General features: G+C 38.6%; 1 protein-coding gene across 5 annotated transcripts; it reads right to left on the reverse strand.

Annotated features, from left to right (window-relative positions):
* Positions 1 to 12,227: 12,227 nt before the first annotated feature.
* Positions 12,228 to 18,219, reverse strand: ddah2 (dimethylarginine dimethylaminohydrolase 2). 5 transcript variants are annotated; one of them, XM_048202192.1, is made up of 6 exons: positions 18,035 to 18,219; positions 16,127 to 16,661; positions 15,871 to 16,059; positions 15,491 to 15,610; positions 14,548 to 14,691; positions 12,228 to 13,935 (listed from the first exon to the last, which is right to left on the reverse strand). In XM_048202192.1, exons 2-6 carry the CDS (start codon positions 16,415 to 16,417, stop codon positions 13,819 to 13,821), a joined length of 861 nt encoding a protein of 286 aa, XP_048058149.1. In that variant the 5' UTR covers positions 16,418 to 16,661; positions 18,035 to 18,219; the 3' UTR covers positions 12,228 to 13,818. The 5 variants fall into 5 exon arrangements, with proteins under 5 accessions (XP_048058149.1, XP_048058146.1, XP_048058147.1 ...); XM_048202189.1 differs by having other exon boundaries at positions 17,907 to 18,048; XM_048202190.1 differs by lacking the exon at positions 18,035 to 18,219 and adding an exon at positions 17,821 to 17,902.
* Between the last annotated feature and the right edge of the window lie 451 nt (positions 18,220 to 18,670).

The raw sequence follows: 18,670 nt of genomic DNA on the forward strand, positions 1-18,670 counted from the left end.
CTGTGGCCAAGCCCACAGTGGGTTGCCCAGAGTAAACCCTCATGGGGGCCCAAATGGGCAAAACTGCTATGGGCCCCGCATGGGCTAACCCACTGGGGACCTGTGTGGGTTTTCTGTGGGCAAACCCACTGTGGGTTGCCCAGAGTAAACCCTCATGGGGGCCCAAATGGGCAAAACTGCTATGGGCCCTGCATGGGCTAACCCACTGGGGGCCCGTGTGGGTTTTCTATGGGCAAGCCCACAGTGGGTTTGCCCACAGAAAACCCACATGGGGCCCCAGTGGGTTTATATGGATTAAAAGACTGTGAATCGCCGACAAAATTATTAATATAGACACAGTAAGTGGTGCGTGAAAATAAACGTGAAATGACCTGTTGCTATACAACACGAACGTGCGTGAAACTTTAAGCTGTTGAAGAAATAAAACCATTAGACGCAACATTAAACATCAAGCATGTTTTGCTTCCATTTTACTTGACATTATCTGTCATTAATGCAACATGAAGCAATTGCATAAACCGGCACATTAGTTTTATTCTTGTGCACGCACTAAAACATAGACAGTTCCGTTCATTGGTGGAAAAATATGAACGTGCAGAACTGCTTGTGTTTCCGTGTGTGCGGATGAAATATAATCATCCGTAACATTCCTCTGCCGATTGTCTCTGCGCGCTTCGACTCTCAGTGCACCACAACTCCTGACAAAAACACAATTAAATGATTTGGCGGTCTTGCAATAAGCTGCAGATTTATATGTGACGCATAAATTAAAATGATTTACTTTTCATGCAGTAAACGTTTCTGGATTTATTTTTTTTCTTCTACTAAATACTGAGCAAAGGGTCTGAATACTTAGGACCATGTGATATTTCAGTTTTTCTTTTTTAATAAATCTGCAAAAATGTCAACAATTCTGTGTTTTTCTGTCAATATGGGGTGCTGTGTGTACATTAATGAGGAAAAAAAATTAACTTAAACGATTTTAGCAAATGGCTGCAATATAACAAAGAGTGAAAAATTTAAGGGGGTCTGAATACTTTCCGTACCCACTGTATATCTGTTTGCAACCATGCAAAATTGTGAAAAGTGCTATTGAATTAAATTAAACAATAGCCTACCTGATATTCAAAGTGTGAGCAAATTATTAAAATAGATAAAGGTCATAATTATAAAACTTACTTATGATTTTTTTTTTTGCAAATCAAAACACATTTCCTGTAAACTTTTATCTAGGCCAATACTATTTTTATACTAAACAAGTAGAACTCAAATACTGTTCATTGAATTGGACATTTAATCATAACAGGGCAACATAGTATTCAACAAAAATAAATTACTGAAGTAAAAATGTAACAAATGAAATCATTTTATTTGCAAATTTCTCATGGTTACGTCTGAGCTGTAGGCAAAAGTTGTGTTTGAAAATTCTGCCCTTACAGCCAATTAGCAGAAACAAACTATATGTTTCAGTTCATACCTCATGTTTTCTGTGGTTTGCACAAAAAGAAAGTCTCATCTAAACAAATTATATAGCATCATCAAAAAATAATTTGATCATTCTAGGATTTGAAATACATGGTGAGACTTGTGTCTTTAGCTACAATGACTTTCTAGATTCTAGACAGAAGTTTCCTTCTGACAAATGTGCCAAAATCTGCAATACAGATTCCCAATAGTGTGCACTCCAGTGAGTTCGGTTGTTTAGCAAAAGTACAGCAAAACCGATTGTTAAAGAGTGTGATGGCATTGGCTTTATGGCGTGTTCAAAACATATCAATCATTGTGGTTCAACCAATAGTGGGATGTTGGGGCAGGCCAATGGGGGTCAAGGTTTAGCTTCAGCAGTTACAGTGTTTTCAAGTCATGTCAGAAAGAATGTATTTAAAATGCACATGAACATCAGCACAACTCAATTATGAGTTTAGGAAACTCTTGGAGTTTCCGGGTTAAGTATGTGACGGTGATAAAACTTGTCAGAAGCAATGAATGCAGAGTCTGCCCTAGTGAAAAAACCCCACCAAAATGTATTTAAAATAGGCCTACATTTATTTCACACTAACTAAAAACCCATTAATATACAGTAGTCAGCATTTGAAGTGGATCAAAAAAGTTAATCAAAGTTGTCCTTAGGTTTTAGGACAACTTTGATGAAGGGTTTTGATCCACTTCAAATGTTGACTATTTACAGACATGCTGACATAAATATTTTAATTAAACTTTAAAATTAATCTTTATTTCACAGTGCACAATGCATATTTCTAAATATTAACCCTAAAATGTTTTAATATCACTATTAGTAAGGATAGTATGATCACTGTATAATTTGAATGCAAGATACATATACTTGTACTAAAGTATACTTGCAATAGTTCCACTTTAGCATAATAAAATATACTTAAGTATATCTTTAGTTGGACCTCAACACAAAAATACTTTTCCAGTTTAGCAGACTTTAAGTATACCAATTTACTATACTAAAAGTACAATTGCAGGGTATTTACATTAAGTACATGCAAATGTGAATGCAATTGTAGTACACTTAGCATAAAATAAATGTATTTCAAATAGATTTTAGTATATTTATTTTTCACTAGGGAGCTTATGGATGTTTATAAGAATACCTAACTTTTGTTTAAAGTAGACAAAGACCACTTATAAATATTATTAGTACATTATATAGCTTTTTAGATGTTTATAAGAAGACTTTGTTTTTTGTCACGATAAGCAGTAAAATTCCACTCATAAAATGTAGAATTATACCATGGAGATCTTCAGTAAACAATGTGAAGATATGAGAAAAATTACAATATTAAACTTTGAGATATATAACCAGAGCTGGGTCGATTACTTATGAATTGTAATCAGTTACTGATTACAAATTACATGACAAAATTTGTAATCAGTAATATAATCTCTTAGATTACACTTTTTTGGTAACACAATCTGACTACTTTTGGATTACATTTAGATTACTTTTGTGCTAACCCTTATTTGATGTCACATATGTTGTAGGACAATCTTGTACTATTTTGACAGATACAAAGAAAAAAATATATATTTCAAAATATATTCTATTCACCAACAAGAGCCTCAACAGATTCTTTTTTATGTGCAATGTATGGACAGTTAATACTTCAAAATACTAACACTGATGTACCTGTTAGTGTTTGCTGATAGTAACACTTAATAAAACAAAATCACATCTTATGATTTTAAAACATATTTACTTAAGTAAATTTAGAAAACAGCAACATTACAAAAATAGTTATTATACTTGGTGTGAATGGTCCTTTAGCAATGACAAGAGAAAGGTATTCAGGATTGCGATTGTCAGAGTAATATCTTATTTCTGAACAGGGAGTTCCCCCTCACTACGGTATGTCACAAGTTCAAGAGTGACCATAATTGAGGGGATTCTCCACCCAAAATAATCATCCTGATAACATCATTTATGTTGGCAAACAAAACGTTTTCATAAATATAGCTACAAGGAATAATTTTGGGGGCCAAGCAAGTTAGAAACAAAGTAATAAGCAAAGCAGGCAGGAGCATCAGAGCAGTAGAATAAAATGCTTATTATTTTTCAACATCTGCGTCTGCCGTCATTTACTCCGGAATATTATTAAAACTAATTTCATGATAATTTTACAAGCTAATACTTAAAACATTGCAATTATGGGAACAATGGCAATATTATCTCCCTTTTTTGGCAAAATGTCATTCAGAGTTTGACCGTGGAAACTTTACACTGGACCTCAAGCAACATAGATTGTGTGCCTCTCCTCTCTTCCTTTGGACCCTGATTTCCAAAGGAAATGCAAAATTTACTTTCATCAGAGAACATAACTTTGGACCACTCAGCAGCAGTCCAGTCCTTTTTGTCTTTAGCCCAGGCGAGATGCTTCTGACGCTGTCTGTTGTTGAGTGGCTTGACACAAGGAATGCGACAGCTGAAACCCATGTCTTGCATACATCTAGTGGTTCTTGAAGCACTGACTCCAGCTGCAGTCCACTATTTGTGAATCTCCCCCACATTTTTGAATGGGTTTTGTTTCACAATCCTCTCCAGGGTGTGGTTATCCCTATTGCTTGTACACTTTTTTCTACCACATCTTTTCCTTCCCTTCGCCTCTCTATTAATGTGCTTGGACACAGAGCTCTGTGAACAGCCAGCCTCTTTTGCAATGACCTTTTGTGTCTTGCCCTCCTTGTGCAAGGTGTCAATGGTCGTCTTTTAGACAACTGTCAAATCAGCAGTCTTCCCCATGATTGTGTAGCCTACAGAACTAGACTGAGAGACCATTTAAAGGCCTTTTCAGGTGTTTTGAGTTAATTAGCTGATTAAAGTGAATTTGCTGGAGATTGTTTCTGGATGAAAGCAGAGTATTTTTCTTGAAACCCTCCCGAACAACTTGTGGGGATGTAGGTGCTGTTTGATCATTTTTATTAGGCTTTCTGAGACTCAAGGGCAAGGCAAGGCAAGGCAAGGCAATTTTATTTGTATAGCACATTTCATACACAATGGTAATTCAAAGTGCTTTACATAAAGAAGAATAATAAAGATAAAACATAAGGAATAACAGTAAAACAGATAATTTTGCTATCTGGATGGAAGAGCTAGGAAGTCTTAGGGAGTTTTGTGTTGTTGTTGTTGTCCGTCAGAGTGGATCTAAACCTCACACGACAGGGCCGCTCTCTAGCGACCTGTTAAGGCACTTCAAACTGATAAACAAAGTTTCAATCTCTTTTGCCAAGACACCTCAAACTGCGCCACACAGCCCTAATCCCCCTTCCGGAGATATCTTATCTATGCAACACAGTTCAAATTTCCCCTTTGGAAAGTGTCCTGACTGTAATCCAGAGATATCTTAATCATCCATCACAGCTCAAATTTCCCCATGGTTTGTCCAAATTTACCAAATTTTAACCTAATCACAAATGCTTTCTTCCTAATTCTCCCAACTTTTTCAAACAGACAGCAATATTTAAAATGCGTTAAAAATATATAAAAGAAATAACAAGATAAAATACATTAAAATGAAATAAAAACAGGAAAAGTTATTAAAAGAATAAAGAGATAATACATATTAAATAAAGTGCAATCAGTTCGGACATAGCACAGTGCTCAATCTGCAAATGCATAGGTAAAAAGATGTGTTTTGAGTCTTGATTTGAATGTGGCTACTGTTGGAGCACACCTGATCTCTTCTGGAAGCTGGTTCCAGCTGCGACTGGCGTAACAGCTAAAAGCAGACTCTCCCTGCTTTGAGTGAACCCTGGGTATTTCTAAGTGACATGATCCTGATGATCTGAGTGATCTGTTAGGTTTATATTCTGTGAGCATATCCGTAATGTATTGGGGTCCTTGGCCATTGAGTGATTTTTAAACAAGTAACAGTACTTTAAAATCAATTCTAAATGCAACTGGAAGCCAGTGCAAGGACCTGAGGACTGGTGTGATGTGTTCATATTTTCTGGTTCTGCTCAGAATCCTGGCAGCAGCGTTTTGTACGAGCTGCAGCTGTCTTATGGTCTTTTTGGGAAGGCCAGTGAGGAGTCCATTACAATAATCCACCCTGCTGGTGATGAAAGCATGAACAAGTTTCTCTAAGTCTTGACTGGAGACAAAGCATCTAATTCTTGCAATATTTTTGAGATGATAATATGCTGATTTAGTTATTGTCTTTACATGGCTACTGAAACTCATATCTGACTCCAAAATCACACCAAGATTCCTGACTTGATTTTTAGTTGCTTGACCCCTAGCATGAAGATATGTGTTCACTTTGAGAACTTCATCTTTGTTTCCAAACGCAATGACTTCAGTTTTGTCTTTGTTTAACTGAAGGAAGTTTTGGCACATCCAATTTTTAATTTCATTAATGCATTGGCACAGGGAGTCAATGGGGCTGTAGTCATTAGGTGATAGGGCAAGGTAAATCTGGGTGTCATCTGCATAGCTGTGATATGCAATTTGGTTCTTTCTCATTATTTGGCTCAGTGGTAGCATATATAGGTTGAACAGGAGGGGTGCAAGTATTGAACCTTGAGGGACTCCGCATGTCATGGATGTCCACTCAGACTTATGGTCACCGATACTCACATAATAACCTCTCCCTTCTAAGTATGACCTGAACCATTTAAGAACCATCCCAGAAAGCCCAACCCAGTTTTCCAGCCTGTCAAGAAGAATGTTGTGATCGACAGTGTCAAACGCAGCACTGAGGTCGAGTAGAACCAGCACTGATAATTTACCTGCATCTGTGTTTAGGCGAATATCATTTATTATCTTTATGAGTGCTGTCTCTGTGCTGTGATGCGGTCGGAAACCAGATTGAAAGTTGTCAAAGTACCCATTCAAACTTAAGAATTTGTTCAGCTGATTGAAAACAACTTTTTCAATGATCTTGCCTATGAAAGGAAGATTTGAGATTGGCCTGTAGTTGCTCAATATGGTGTTATCCAGATTGCTTTTTTTCAGGAGGGGCTTAACAACTGCAGTTTTCAGGGATTTTGGAAAAGTCCCAGAGAGAAGAGAGGCATTTACCACTTCTAGGAGATCTGCTTTTAAACAGTTAAACACGCTTTTGAAAAAAGATGTGGGAAGGGTGTCAAGGGCACAGGTTGATGTTTTAAGGTGCTGTACTATTTCTTCCAAAATTTTACCATCAATTGCTTCAAAAACAGACATAATGGCTACTTTCTGAGGTTGTGATCTGATCTGTTTTTCCCCAGTGCAGCTCAAGGATGTGCTGATCGCCTTTCTGATATTATTAATTTTCTCAGAGAAGAAGGAAGGAAACTCACAGCATTTGCTGTCTGAGAGCATTTCACTGGGAATCTGACTTGGGGGGTTTGTTAGTCTCTCTACAGTAGCAAAAAGAGTGCGGGTGTTGTTTAAGTTTCTGTTTATAATATTTGAGAAGAAGGTCTGTCTAGCTTTCCCTAGTTCCACATTGAAAGCATGAAGGTTATCTTTATAGATGTTATAGTGGATTTCAAGTTTTGTCTTTCGCCACATCCGCTCAGCTTTTCTGCATTCTCTTTTCATATTTTGCACTGTTGTTGAGTTTCTCCACAGTGCTTTTTGCCTGCCACTCTTCTTCCTGACTTTCACAGGAGCAATGTTATCAATAACATTCTGTACTTTTGAGTTAAAAGAATCAAGGAGAAAATCAACAGAGTCTGCAGATATGCTTGGTGTTAAAGATATAGCCTTCATAAACAGAGCACTAGTATTCTCATTTAAGCATCGCTTTTTGACCGAGATAGATCTAGCTTCAACAGTCGGAGAGATCAATAGATCAAAGAAAATACAGAAATGATCAGATAGTGCTACATCCTTAATGACAATGGATGAAATGTTTAGACCCTTACTAATAATTAAATCTAGTGTATGTCCACGATTGTGTGTGGGTCCATGTACATGCTGAGTCAGATCAAAAGTATGCAAAACTGTTAGAATTTCTTTTGCCATATTGGATTCTGCATTTTCTATGTGGATGTTAAAGTCCCCATTAATAGCAAAACAGTCAAACTCTGAGGAGATTGCTGATAACAGTTCTGTAAAATCCTCCACAAAGGCTGGAGAATATTTTGGAGGCCTGTAAATGACTATAAGTAGAATGCGAGGAGCACCTTTTAACACAATACCCAAGTATTCAAAAGATAAGTAATCACCAAATGACACTTGCTTGCACTGATAGACATCTTTAAATCTAGCGGCTACACCTCCACCTCTCCTAAAAGCTCTGCAGACACTCATAAAAGTAAAGTTAGGAGGGGCTGTTTCATTCAGGATTGTTGAACTGCAACTGTCTTCAAGCCATGTTTCATTTAGAAGCATAAAATCTAGATTGTTTGTGGTTATTAAGTCATTGACTAGAAATGATTTATTTTTAAGTGAACGGATGTTTAAAAGTGCTAAATTAACAGTCTTACTTTCTGTTTCTACAGTAATCTTAGTTTGACGTGTAATAGGCAGCAGATTAAATGGATTTACCAAACGTTTTGAGAAGGCCTTTGGCTTTCTATTACGTAACAAAACAGAAATAGAGAAAGCAACAGGCACACTGGGTTCCCGCTTGTTCTGTAAACATTTGACAAAGTCACTGTTATCATAGCGGGGACCCGACACACATCACTGAGAGCTGTTATCAGTTGTTTTTGGTTCACCTAGAACAGACGGAGGAGGTTGAGGGCCCTGGCGTTGTGGCAGGGGCCGAAGAACTCTCACAGGAGGAGGGGGAGGTCGAGCTGGGCCCACAGGCTTTGGTGGTTGTGGGGCTTGTCACTTTTTCGTTGATATCTGGGGGCTCGCAGCAAAAGAATGGCAGAGTTTGGTTCCAGCATACACCAGTTCCTCCATTTTCTCTGAGAAGCACAGAAGAGGGGATGCTGGAGAGAGGGATAACGTGTCCGGTGAGAGAGGCTGTTGCTCTGGTGTTACAGGAGGCTGTAATATGTTGTCCTGGCTTCCCTGGCTGTTTTCCAGAAAGTCGTCCTTGGGTGCTGAATCTTGGAGAAGTTCTAATACGTCACTCTCTATCGGTGAGCTCTGTGGGCAGGGCTCAGTTGGGATTCTGTCCGTGAGCAGTGGTTGTTGTGGCTGCGTGGTGTTATCATTGTCCTTGTGGGATGTGTCAGCCGCATGTCCATTCAGCTGCTGAAATGAAGTCCTGTGGTTAGTTGCACTCTGTCCAGGTGTGTTTGTGCCATTCAGATTGAGTGGATTTGCACACACTGCTGAAGGATGATGAAGGAAGATGTAAGATCAACAGATCCTCAGATACTTTGATCTCCTGAGATATGGACAGCACAAACGCATACAGCCATTTGTCTCCACACCCCTCAGCGTGAAGTTTCGGGAAGGCTTCTTTCCATCCTGTCCTTCCTTCACATTTGCTCTTCTCCCCCACTTCCTTCCCTTTACACATTCTTCCCATCACTCAGTTCACTTAAAAAGATTATATACAAATTATAATGTTCTGTCAATGCAAATGAATCATGTTTGGTATCGTTTGAAATGTCTCAGTGCAACTGGTACAATGGTCTCGTCTACATAGAAGTAAACCAAAGGTATTAAAGGTTTTAAGAGTTTTAGAGATACTTTGGTTGCAACCATGGGTGTGCCTCTTTCCCAGGGTCTTTCATCTAAATTACCTCCTGTTCCACAGCAAGGTGCAGACCCCTGAGGTCTGTGACCCTAGTCAATGCAAATTCTGATTGTTAGTTCATGCCCCACATCGGGGGATGTTTTGGTTGGTCTGAGTATTTAAAGAAATGTTGCAAAAGGCTCGGGGCGCCTCTGTATTCAGATGGAGCCCATACTGCTGAGTGTCTGGACACTCAGCAGTATGCATGTCAGGTATGCATCTTACTCTATTTCTGAGCATTTGATGTTTTGTATTAATCATCTTTGAATTGATTATGTAATTGGCATGATACATTTACCTGACTAATAAATTGTCACATTTGACTTTATTCTGATTTACTCTGAAATTATTGACTTTAGTAGATTCCGATGTATCCATTGTTACCGCAAATCTGCGTCAGGTTAGTAACGGACTAAAGTCCAGTTGAGTGGAGCATAGGGCACACTAACTGTGATTTTAGAGCTCCGACTAACGCTTGGCATTAGTTCAAGTGTACTTAAGACTGTAAAGGCTAAAAATGGAATTTCCGTTTAGGCAACAAATGTTGATTGACCAACCTAAATAGGGTGAGCCTTTCCTCTGTTTATTGTAACGTTACTCTAGCTAAGTGTACATGGTAAAACCATGGCATAACCAAACCAAAGCTATTATAAGAGAAGTAATATTGGTCGACTTCCCTGTAAATAGTGGTTATGACCTCTGACTAGAGTTAGTGTTACTTTAATTCAAGTGTATACAGATCTAAGGGGACTACACAAATACTTTTAGACAGAGCAAGCATGAAAGCGGCCTTCTAAATAGTATAGTCAATTACCTCTGTCTAGTGACCAAGGCTGGCGAGTTTGTGATCGTGGGCCCGCATATTAATGAATGGCTAGTGCGAGGACCCTGTGTGACACTGAGAACCGAATGAACGAGAACAATAAGAGTAAAGAGTTAAATAGAATATTCAAATGTAAAGCTAAATTATTATACAAATGACCAATAATCAATTGACATTTTAAACTAAATTCGAGGTCATGATAACATGGAGTCAGATAAAAGATTATTTGGAATGAAACTACTTTGCCACGCTGAAAAGACGGAACGCGCAAGAAACCTTCCCCGTCCTGTGGGAAACCGCCATTGGGCCGATTGGGCGGGCCTTACAGAGAAGTAGATATTGTCCTTTAGCACTCTTGAGCCCAGTTTGTTTGGGTGCAGGCCATCATGTGTGAACAACTGTCTCTGACTCCAGAAAAGATTGAAGTTTTAAATGAAATTCAGTCCATTTAAGTTGCAGGTATTTTGCAGCCATGTGTTAAGACCAAGCAACCGTGTAAATCTATTTGTTCCTCTTGCTGGGAGTGGTCCACTGATGAACGACTGAACTTTTAGTCTTCTGAGCATTTCAAAAAGTTCATTGAAATCCCTTTTAAGGAGTTCTGACTGCTCCTTCCGAATATCATTCTTCCCCACATGGATGATTAGTCGGTTTGCAGTTTTATATTTCATCAGAATGCTCTTAAGTTCCCTGTTTACATCAGAAACTGTTGCTTGTGGAAGGCAGCATGTAGTTGTATCCCTGCTGCTAATGTTTTCTGATAATAGAGTCACCCACTATCAGAGTCCTGGGCTCGGCTGCTCTTTGAGCTGAGTGCCGCTGTCTGTTCAACCTTGAGCGGCAGTTAGCGGTGTTAGCTGCTGGCTGATTTGATCTGTGTCCGATCATGTTTGGGGATTCCTCACCCACATTCATCACGTCTGGAGATTCCTCACCCACATTCATTAACACTTCAAATCTGTTCTCCAGATGTATTGGCGGTGGTAGGGAGCTAGTGTTTGGGGTAGAGGATGCTACTGCAAAATGTGATGCTTGTGACAATCTGATGTCTCGAGTGCCTTTGGGTCTCGCTCCCTGTTTGTGGCATCGATTAGTATGTTGATCAGTTACGGCACTCAGTACGGTCTGTTTAGGGGCATTAGATTCATGGGACTCACCGGCTTTGTGCTGAGGACGTCCATGACGAAGCTCTGTTGTTTGTTCCGTCTGGTTTGGTAGTCCCGCAAGTAACTTTGTTTCAAGAACTGCAATCCTTTGTAGAAGTCTGTGGCAGTTTGTGCAGCAGGTAGATTCTTCAACCAGAGGAGGCATATTATTTCTAATCCTTTTGGATGTAGGCGGCTGTGTTTTCCCTTCTCCGGAATGTAAGCTGATGGTTCCTGTCAGTGGGAGGCTGGTTGGATAAAAATTCCCCTTTTTTGTAGCAATTCTTCCAGTTAAAAAGTTTGTTGGTGCCAAGATTTGCCGTTTGAGCACTGTGCTGTTTGCTGTATTTAAAATTAGGAGATAAAATATAAAAGCAATAGAGCAAAGCGCAGAGCTGTAAGCAAGAGCGTCCGAACAGTAGCGAAGCAGGAAGACTCAACTAATCTCTGCAATTCTCCAGCTGTGATCCTAGGAGAGTCTTTGTCCACTCAAACTTTCCTCCTCAGTGTGCATTAAGACGATTTATACACACATCCTCTTCCAGGCAGATTTGTAACATCTTTAGTTGATTGGAACTTCTTAATTATTGCCCTGATAGTGGAAATGGGGATTTTCAATGTTTTAGGTATTTTCTTACAGCCACTTTCTATTTTGTGAAGCTCAACAATCTTTTGCTGCACATCAGAACTATATTCTTTGGTTTTACTCATTGTGATGAATGATTGTGGGAATTTAGCCTTTGTGTTTCCTCATGTTTATTCTCCTGTGGAACAGGAAGTAATGGCTGGACAATTTCATGTTTATGATCACCCTGGTGTGCTAAAAAAATGTAAATATGAATGGGAATATACTTGAGATATTTTACTCATAAGAATTTCTAGGGGTGCCAATAATTGTGGCCAACGTGTATTGGAGAAAAACATTTATTTCATAATGTGATTTTCCCCCCACTTTCAACTGTTTTCCTTCAATGAAAGGTTAGAATTTGTGAATGTGAATTTTTTGAATGAAAGATCAAAAGGATAAACAATGCAGATTTATTTTCACAGCCACCTTTGCTCATAATTACTAAGGGTGCCAATAATTGTGGAGGGCACTATATATCCACTGACATGTTGATCTTTATTGGGAAGAAAAGCAATTAAATCATTGTTTATGATAACCTTTAATAGTGGAATATACCTACAGAATCCATATCTTGTAAGCTAGAACAGTAGTTCTAAACTCTTTCCTTGAGGTTCACTTTCCTGCAGCATTTAGCTCCAACACTAATTATACACATCACAGGCTTGTACCATGAAGTTGTTTTAGGTGGCTATAAAGGTGTTTCAGTTTAGTTTGTGCCAACCCTGGGCTTCTGACACCACGCTTGTAGCGGTGTTCATCACTATAGTGGCTAACCAGCTCCAGTCCAGGTTATGTTCAAGGTAAAAGATCTAAACTGAAATTGGACCAATCAGCTCTGAGCAAAGTAAAATCTCTTAGGCAATAATGACACTCTCCTAGTTTCTCTTGCTCCAAATTAAAGGTCACAACATAGTAAAAGTTTTTTAAATACAAAATTGTCAAGCTTATAGTAAAGACTATTATTTTATATGATTTATATATTTGTATAATTATATACCCTTAATCCATTACACATAAGCAATTTCTATTTAACAATTAACTATTGTTTAAATTAATATAAATATATGCAGATAATATGTATTAAGATTTAGAATTAATAGATAAAGCTTTAAAAATGATTATGTGTGCGCTTACAGTTTTGAGCCAGTAAACCTATATAAAATTAACTTTCACTTGCACTGATATAGCAAGATGTTTTCTTTTAATTGTGTTCTTTTATGGACAAATCTTCTTTCTGTGTAAATATGATTACATTTTCCCTATTTTTCAATCTCTTAATCTTTGGCAGAAGAAAGAAATGAATCACCCTGACTCGCTCTGTGAGAAGTGAATCAGTTTGTGTTTTGAAGGCCTGCGATCGGCTGCTTGCTACTGATGTCACACTTTCATGTGCATACGCAGAACAGTTATTCAAGAACTCAGGATTAAAATCTGAGTTGACAAAAAATGTTACAGTACCAACTAAGCCTGATTGGACTGGTTTGGTTTTATCAACTTGAAATAAATCCTGTAACCCAAAGTTTGTTCAACTACCTTCCTGCTATGGGCCCCTGAACAAACTAATCAATGTGTTCAGGATTACTACAGAGGTACAGGCAGGTGAGTTTGATCAAGGTTAGAACTAAATTATGCAGGAAAGTGGACCTTGAGGGCCAGAATTGAGAACCCCTGAATTAGAACAAAAGATTTAGAATGACACGAAGGTGAGTAAATAATGAAACAACTTTTTTTTTTCTTTTCTTTTTTTTTTTTAGGTGAACTATAACTTTAACTGCTCAGTTCCATTGTGAGTGAGCAGTTCATCTGTTGTTTATTTCAAAGCCATTTATTATATTACTCTTATAATATGTGCCCATTCTAAGGATCTAAACACGATAAATACATAACATAAACATATTAAAAAAAACAAAAAAACAAATTGGATAGCTGCAGACTACAGCAAACCAGTTCTAGCTTGACTATACCACTATACTCTGTGCCTAAAATCACACACTGAACTGACTGTATAAGAAATGATGTAACAAAGTAAATGAAAATCTGATTATGCAGAAATTGTACTGGAGTGTCTTAATAGTTGGATTTCTTGTTGATGAGAAGGCAGTAGGAGGTAAGTGCTCCCCCAAGTTTAGAGGCTTCACTACAGGCTGTGGGCAGTAGGGTGTAGTCTGTCAAACGCTGGAAGGCCTGAAACAGAGAATAAGTAAATAAAGCAAACATGGCTTCTTCCATACTTTCATATAATCAGATATGAAAAAAGCTGTTTCTACTTTATCTGCTACTTCTATTACCTGCTGTCAGCTGATGCAAATGCTAGACTTAAGATTTGAATTGACTCAGTAATTCACTAACATTTAGACTTTGGAACATTCAAAACATTCAGAAGAATTTAAACTGATTCAGGACTTTTTTTGTCCTGTCCGTTGCCATGGTTATCACTGTCAACCGTCGCATTTTCTGATCAATTCCACATTCAAATACGGTTGTCAATCCAGAAACTTTGCATTGTGAAGTTAGTACCATGAGAAACCAAACTTAATTCAAATTATGAATAGGTTACAAACAAAGTGAGCACAGAATGCTCCCTTTAAAACCACTGAAGCTGTCAATCTCATCAGTGTGAGCTCTGCACTCTTGCAAACACACCCGTTATAATCAGTGAAGTTGTCTACAAACAGTTTTACAAAAACAGTTTGTTGGGATCTTTTTAGACTTAAAAAACTGCTGGTCAATTAGGCTTGTGTTGATGATTACTCTCTGTAATGTAAAAGCTTTTACTGTACATCCTCCTTCACTCACAGGGATACTGTTGGGACACTCCTCCGCTGTGGGGTGCAGGAGGTAGTCCACTTTTGCAGGACCTCTAATGTATATGCAGTTAGCAGCAACCTCCTCAGGTACTGACAAGATCTCATAGTGATGGTCAGTCAGCTGCTCCATTACCTGTAACACAAAAACAATGAGCACTTAAGGCCCATTCACACCAAGAACGATAACTATATCTTTATAGTTATCGTGCTTATTCTTTTATATTTAGAATGATTTTTAGAACTATATCTTTATCGTTATCTTTAAATGCGGCTTACGCATTTAAAAAAGCAGACGACATTGTGGAAAAGTTCATTGCCAAGGTCCAAAATAATCCACCACTGTTTGACAAGTCAAACCCCTTTTTAAGAATACTTTAAAGAAAATGGATATATGGAAAACAATCAGTCATGCCCTCGGAATAAATGGTGAGAAGTACTAACGATGAGATCATTATGCCAGGCTAGCAAACAGCGTAACATAAAATTATCTCAGCTATCCAGTGCTAGTTTCAACAACATTGTCTTGCTTCCTTTGAAGTTGCAGTGAAAAAGACTAGGTGTTGTTTTTATTCTACTATATTGACATTGTCAGCTAAATTCACTGTTAGATTAGATCGATTACACTAACTATTCACTCGAAAAATGGCATGCTGAGGACATCTTCTGGTTAAAGCCGTGTAAATGCAACAAGAACAGCAAAAACATGATGTACACACTTTGAAACTGCAGAGCGTGAGCTTAGAATAAACAGACTGTTATTGTTTGTTGGTGTAGAAGCAAATATAGTTATCTTTATAGTTATCATTCTTGGTGTGAACTGGCCTTTACGGATGATGATGTACTTGTATATGATTCTCTCCTCAGAAAAACTGCATACATCTATATACATTTATATAGAGATTATGTTATGTATTTTACTTGCACACACTCACTCTGAGTGTTTTTTTGGCCCCGTCGCTATTACTGATGATGATGGTATTGGGGCCGCCCATGGAACAGATGCTCTTCAGACGAGATCCTCCACAAACGGGCACAGTGGACACAGCAAAGTCCTGAACACACAGCACCAAACCGTTGTTATTTTCTTTTTGCTGGCAATTACACAGGCAAAGATTTTACAGTGATATCAAAAAGAGTAGCACCTTATGATTATCTGAAAAACAGCAAGAATTCAATTCAAACCATTTGACAAATGAAATTCATTATTAAAATCTACTATCTGTTTGCATTTTATATGTTAATGTACATGATTTTTACATATACAATATTCTAATCAGCCAATGCTAACAGAATCAATTCAACCGAAACACACCTTGAAGGTGTTGGCCAGAACTTCTGCCCCTCTGTGATTGGTGTGTTTCGAAATGCCCACAAAGAACTCTTTTCCAGTAAAGAGGACATCACTTCCTTCTAGAGTGGCTCCACCGGACCCTCCCTCCTCATCGCCCATCTCCACCACTGTCAGGTTCAGTTCATTTAGGACTCGCCGCACAGCTTCTGCCTAAAGAAAAACACTTATGAGCCCAAGTAACATCTACATCTCCTACAGCCATCCGTGTGCTCCTTACCTCAAGGCGTCTCTGCTGTTTGAAGGGTCGTGTGATGAGCACCGTGTCACCTTGGATCACAGCAATGTCTTCGATCCGCCAGCTCTCAGGCAGCTCAGAGTCTGCTGGAATTTCTATCAACTGCAGCCCCACCTTTTGCCTCAGCGCACCTGTCAGCACACCCATTTGACGCTGGGCCTTGGCGAGGTCAGTCTGAAACCCATCTCCACCCTCTGCCAACTTCCCAAAGGACTCTGGGATACATCTGACGACAGCATGAGTGAAGCAGCCATATGGATAAATATTGGCCATGATGGTGTGTATGACAGGTGTCAGCTGAATGTTTGTATGGGCTTGGCTGTATATGGGTGTGTGTCTGTGATTAACTCTGATTCACAAACCGTGCAAACTGAGCAAATTTAAGTCTATGAAGGACAGCCTTTGAGTGAAACTGTTTGGAATCTCCTAACAACAACTGGATCAACAAATCATTCTTGACATCCCTGAATCTCCTGGGCAGAAAGCTCAAGGAATGTGTTTTTCCCTCTTATATTGCCTGAGATGGAGAGAAAAAAAAAACATATTGTGAAGAGCTATCAACCAAACTTATTTGTGAATGTCTGAGAGCATAATATAGCTCAGACTCTTTTCAGTGACTAAATTGAACAAAATAAAAAAATGCCTGTGCATGCTTGTTTGAGTCCACTTTAAAGTCCAGGTACATCATCCTCATAGTGCAGTCTCTAAGACAGGTTTGAGAAGCACTGTCATTTCAGTCCACCTTAGTTTCCTGTTACTGTTTTACAAGTGAGAAAGGGCTTCAAACTATTCATTGCGTGTGAACTAAACTGAACAATGAATCTCACTTGTATCTCTTCCAAAATCTTTAATGGTCTTGTCAGCGAGTAACGCACATTATCTGTTTTCAAATACTTTTACCTGTACTATTTAAAATATATGTTGCATTTCAGTGCCTTACACTCGTGTTATGTAACCTATAAAATAAAAAAGTAGCAAAATAACTTTGGTACTAACCTTACATGTTTTTGCAAAAGAGTAATGGTATTCTTTCAGTTATCATACCCAACAGTAGTGTACTACAACTTAATAAGTACAATCAAAATATAACAGGTAACTTCTAAACATAGATAATAATACCGGTTAACTTGTGCCTCTATTAAAAAATTATCTTACGGATGGATCAATGGCTGTTTTGGAGTAGGCACATACTGCTGCGGTCTTTACAAACAAACAGCGCACACACCCACTTTAACGATTTATAAAACTAGACAAAATCCACTCAGTTAAAAGATAAATGCATTCCACTTTAGATTAATTAGAAGAAGATCAGAAGAAATGTTTTTGTAAAGTCACCGTTGATACACAAAACGTTACACAGTTTGTCCAACAGTGTCTCGGCTGCCAAAGTTGACGCCCTGATAAAATATGACAAAGCTTAAAACAAATATCCTACCTTGTCATACGCTAAAACAAGTTAACTCAATTTCCTTTTCGCATAAAGCGCTGAATTGTTTTGATCGACTCACACTCGGCCATACACAAACACCATACCATTCACTACTCATAACGTCCACTCTTTCCCTTCCCCCTCAATTCATCCATCCTGCTGGAATCTCTTTTCTCCTGCGTGACTATAAACCCCCTTGGGTTTACTTATAACGACTTAAACAAGGAACACAGACTCGATAACTAACCTCTCAGACAAAGACAGCAGTTCTTTAAATTGGCCTAAATCCGTATGAAAAACATCCCTAACCATCTTTCAGGATTTTCCACTTACCCATCCGGTTGTTTACAGTGCCACACCTCCATCGCTCCCTATATTTCCTCACTTCCAACTTGAAAAAGAAAGAAAGAAAAAACAAGAAAGAAAGAAAAAATGGCAACGAAGCAGCAGCCTGTTCTTACCCGGACTAATGTGTGTTCAGTGAATTTTGTGCTGACACCAATAACCAGCCCTAGTTTGTGTTCTGTTTTTTTTCAGCTGTTCGCTAATCCACTCTTTAATATGTAGGTCGGGACTCGAGTTCAGCTGTCTCATCAAATAGCAGATTATTTGTGAAATGTAGGCCTACTTGTCATAGATTTGTTGTTTTGCTATTATGGGTCATTTTAGATTTTGTGAGACTGTGGTGGATAGGGGTCAGGGACGTGCACAGGGGGGTTGCTCAGGTTGCCCGGGCAACTGCCCATATGCCCTTCTCGACTCAAGTTGCCCTTCCGAGGTGGGAAAAAAATAAATAAATAATTGTAGCCTACAATGGATGCAGAATTTCACGTAGGCCTAGATAAATAAATAAAAAAAATCGCACAGCCTCATTCACTTCCATATTCGGGCACCCGTCCGAAAGTGAAAGTCAGTAGGGGAAGGGCAAACTCTGTTTATGTGGCTGCAGCGCTGCACGCGACCGGCACCTGAGCTGAGCCTGCATGAGCGGCACTAGAAGGAGATTGTCGCGGTTGTCGGGTGAGACGACTTAACGTTGTCGGAAAGGTGAGTAAGGTTATAATCGTTAACGAAAACGAAAGAAAAAAACGAAAACT

This window comes from Megalobrama amblycephala, linkage group LG9 (genome assembly GCF_018812025.1).
Source record: "Megalobrama amblycephala isolate DHTTF-2021 linkage group LG9, ASM1881202v1, whole genome shotgun sequence".
Taxonomy (NCBI): Eukaryota; Metazoa; Chordata; class Actinopteri; order Cypriniformes; family Xenocyprididae; genus Megalobrama; species Megalobrama amblycephala.

Coding starts and splice junctions, on each gene's coding strand:
- ddah2 (XM_048202192.1), bottom strand. CDS start 16,417: ATGGCCAATATTTATCCATATGGCTGCTTCACTCATGCTGTCGTCAGA. Junction 15,611..15,870: donor TTCTGGCCAACACCTTCAAG/GTGTGTTTCGGT, acceptor CTGTGTGTTCAG/GACTTTGCTGTGTCCACTGT. Junction 13,936..14,547: donor AGTGTCCCAACAGTATCCCT/GTGAGTGAAGGA, acceptor TCTCTGTTTCAG/GCCTTCCAGCGTTTGACAGA.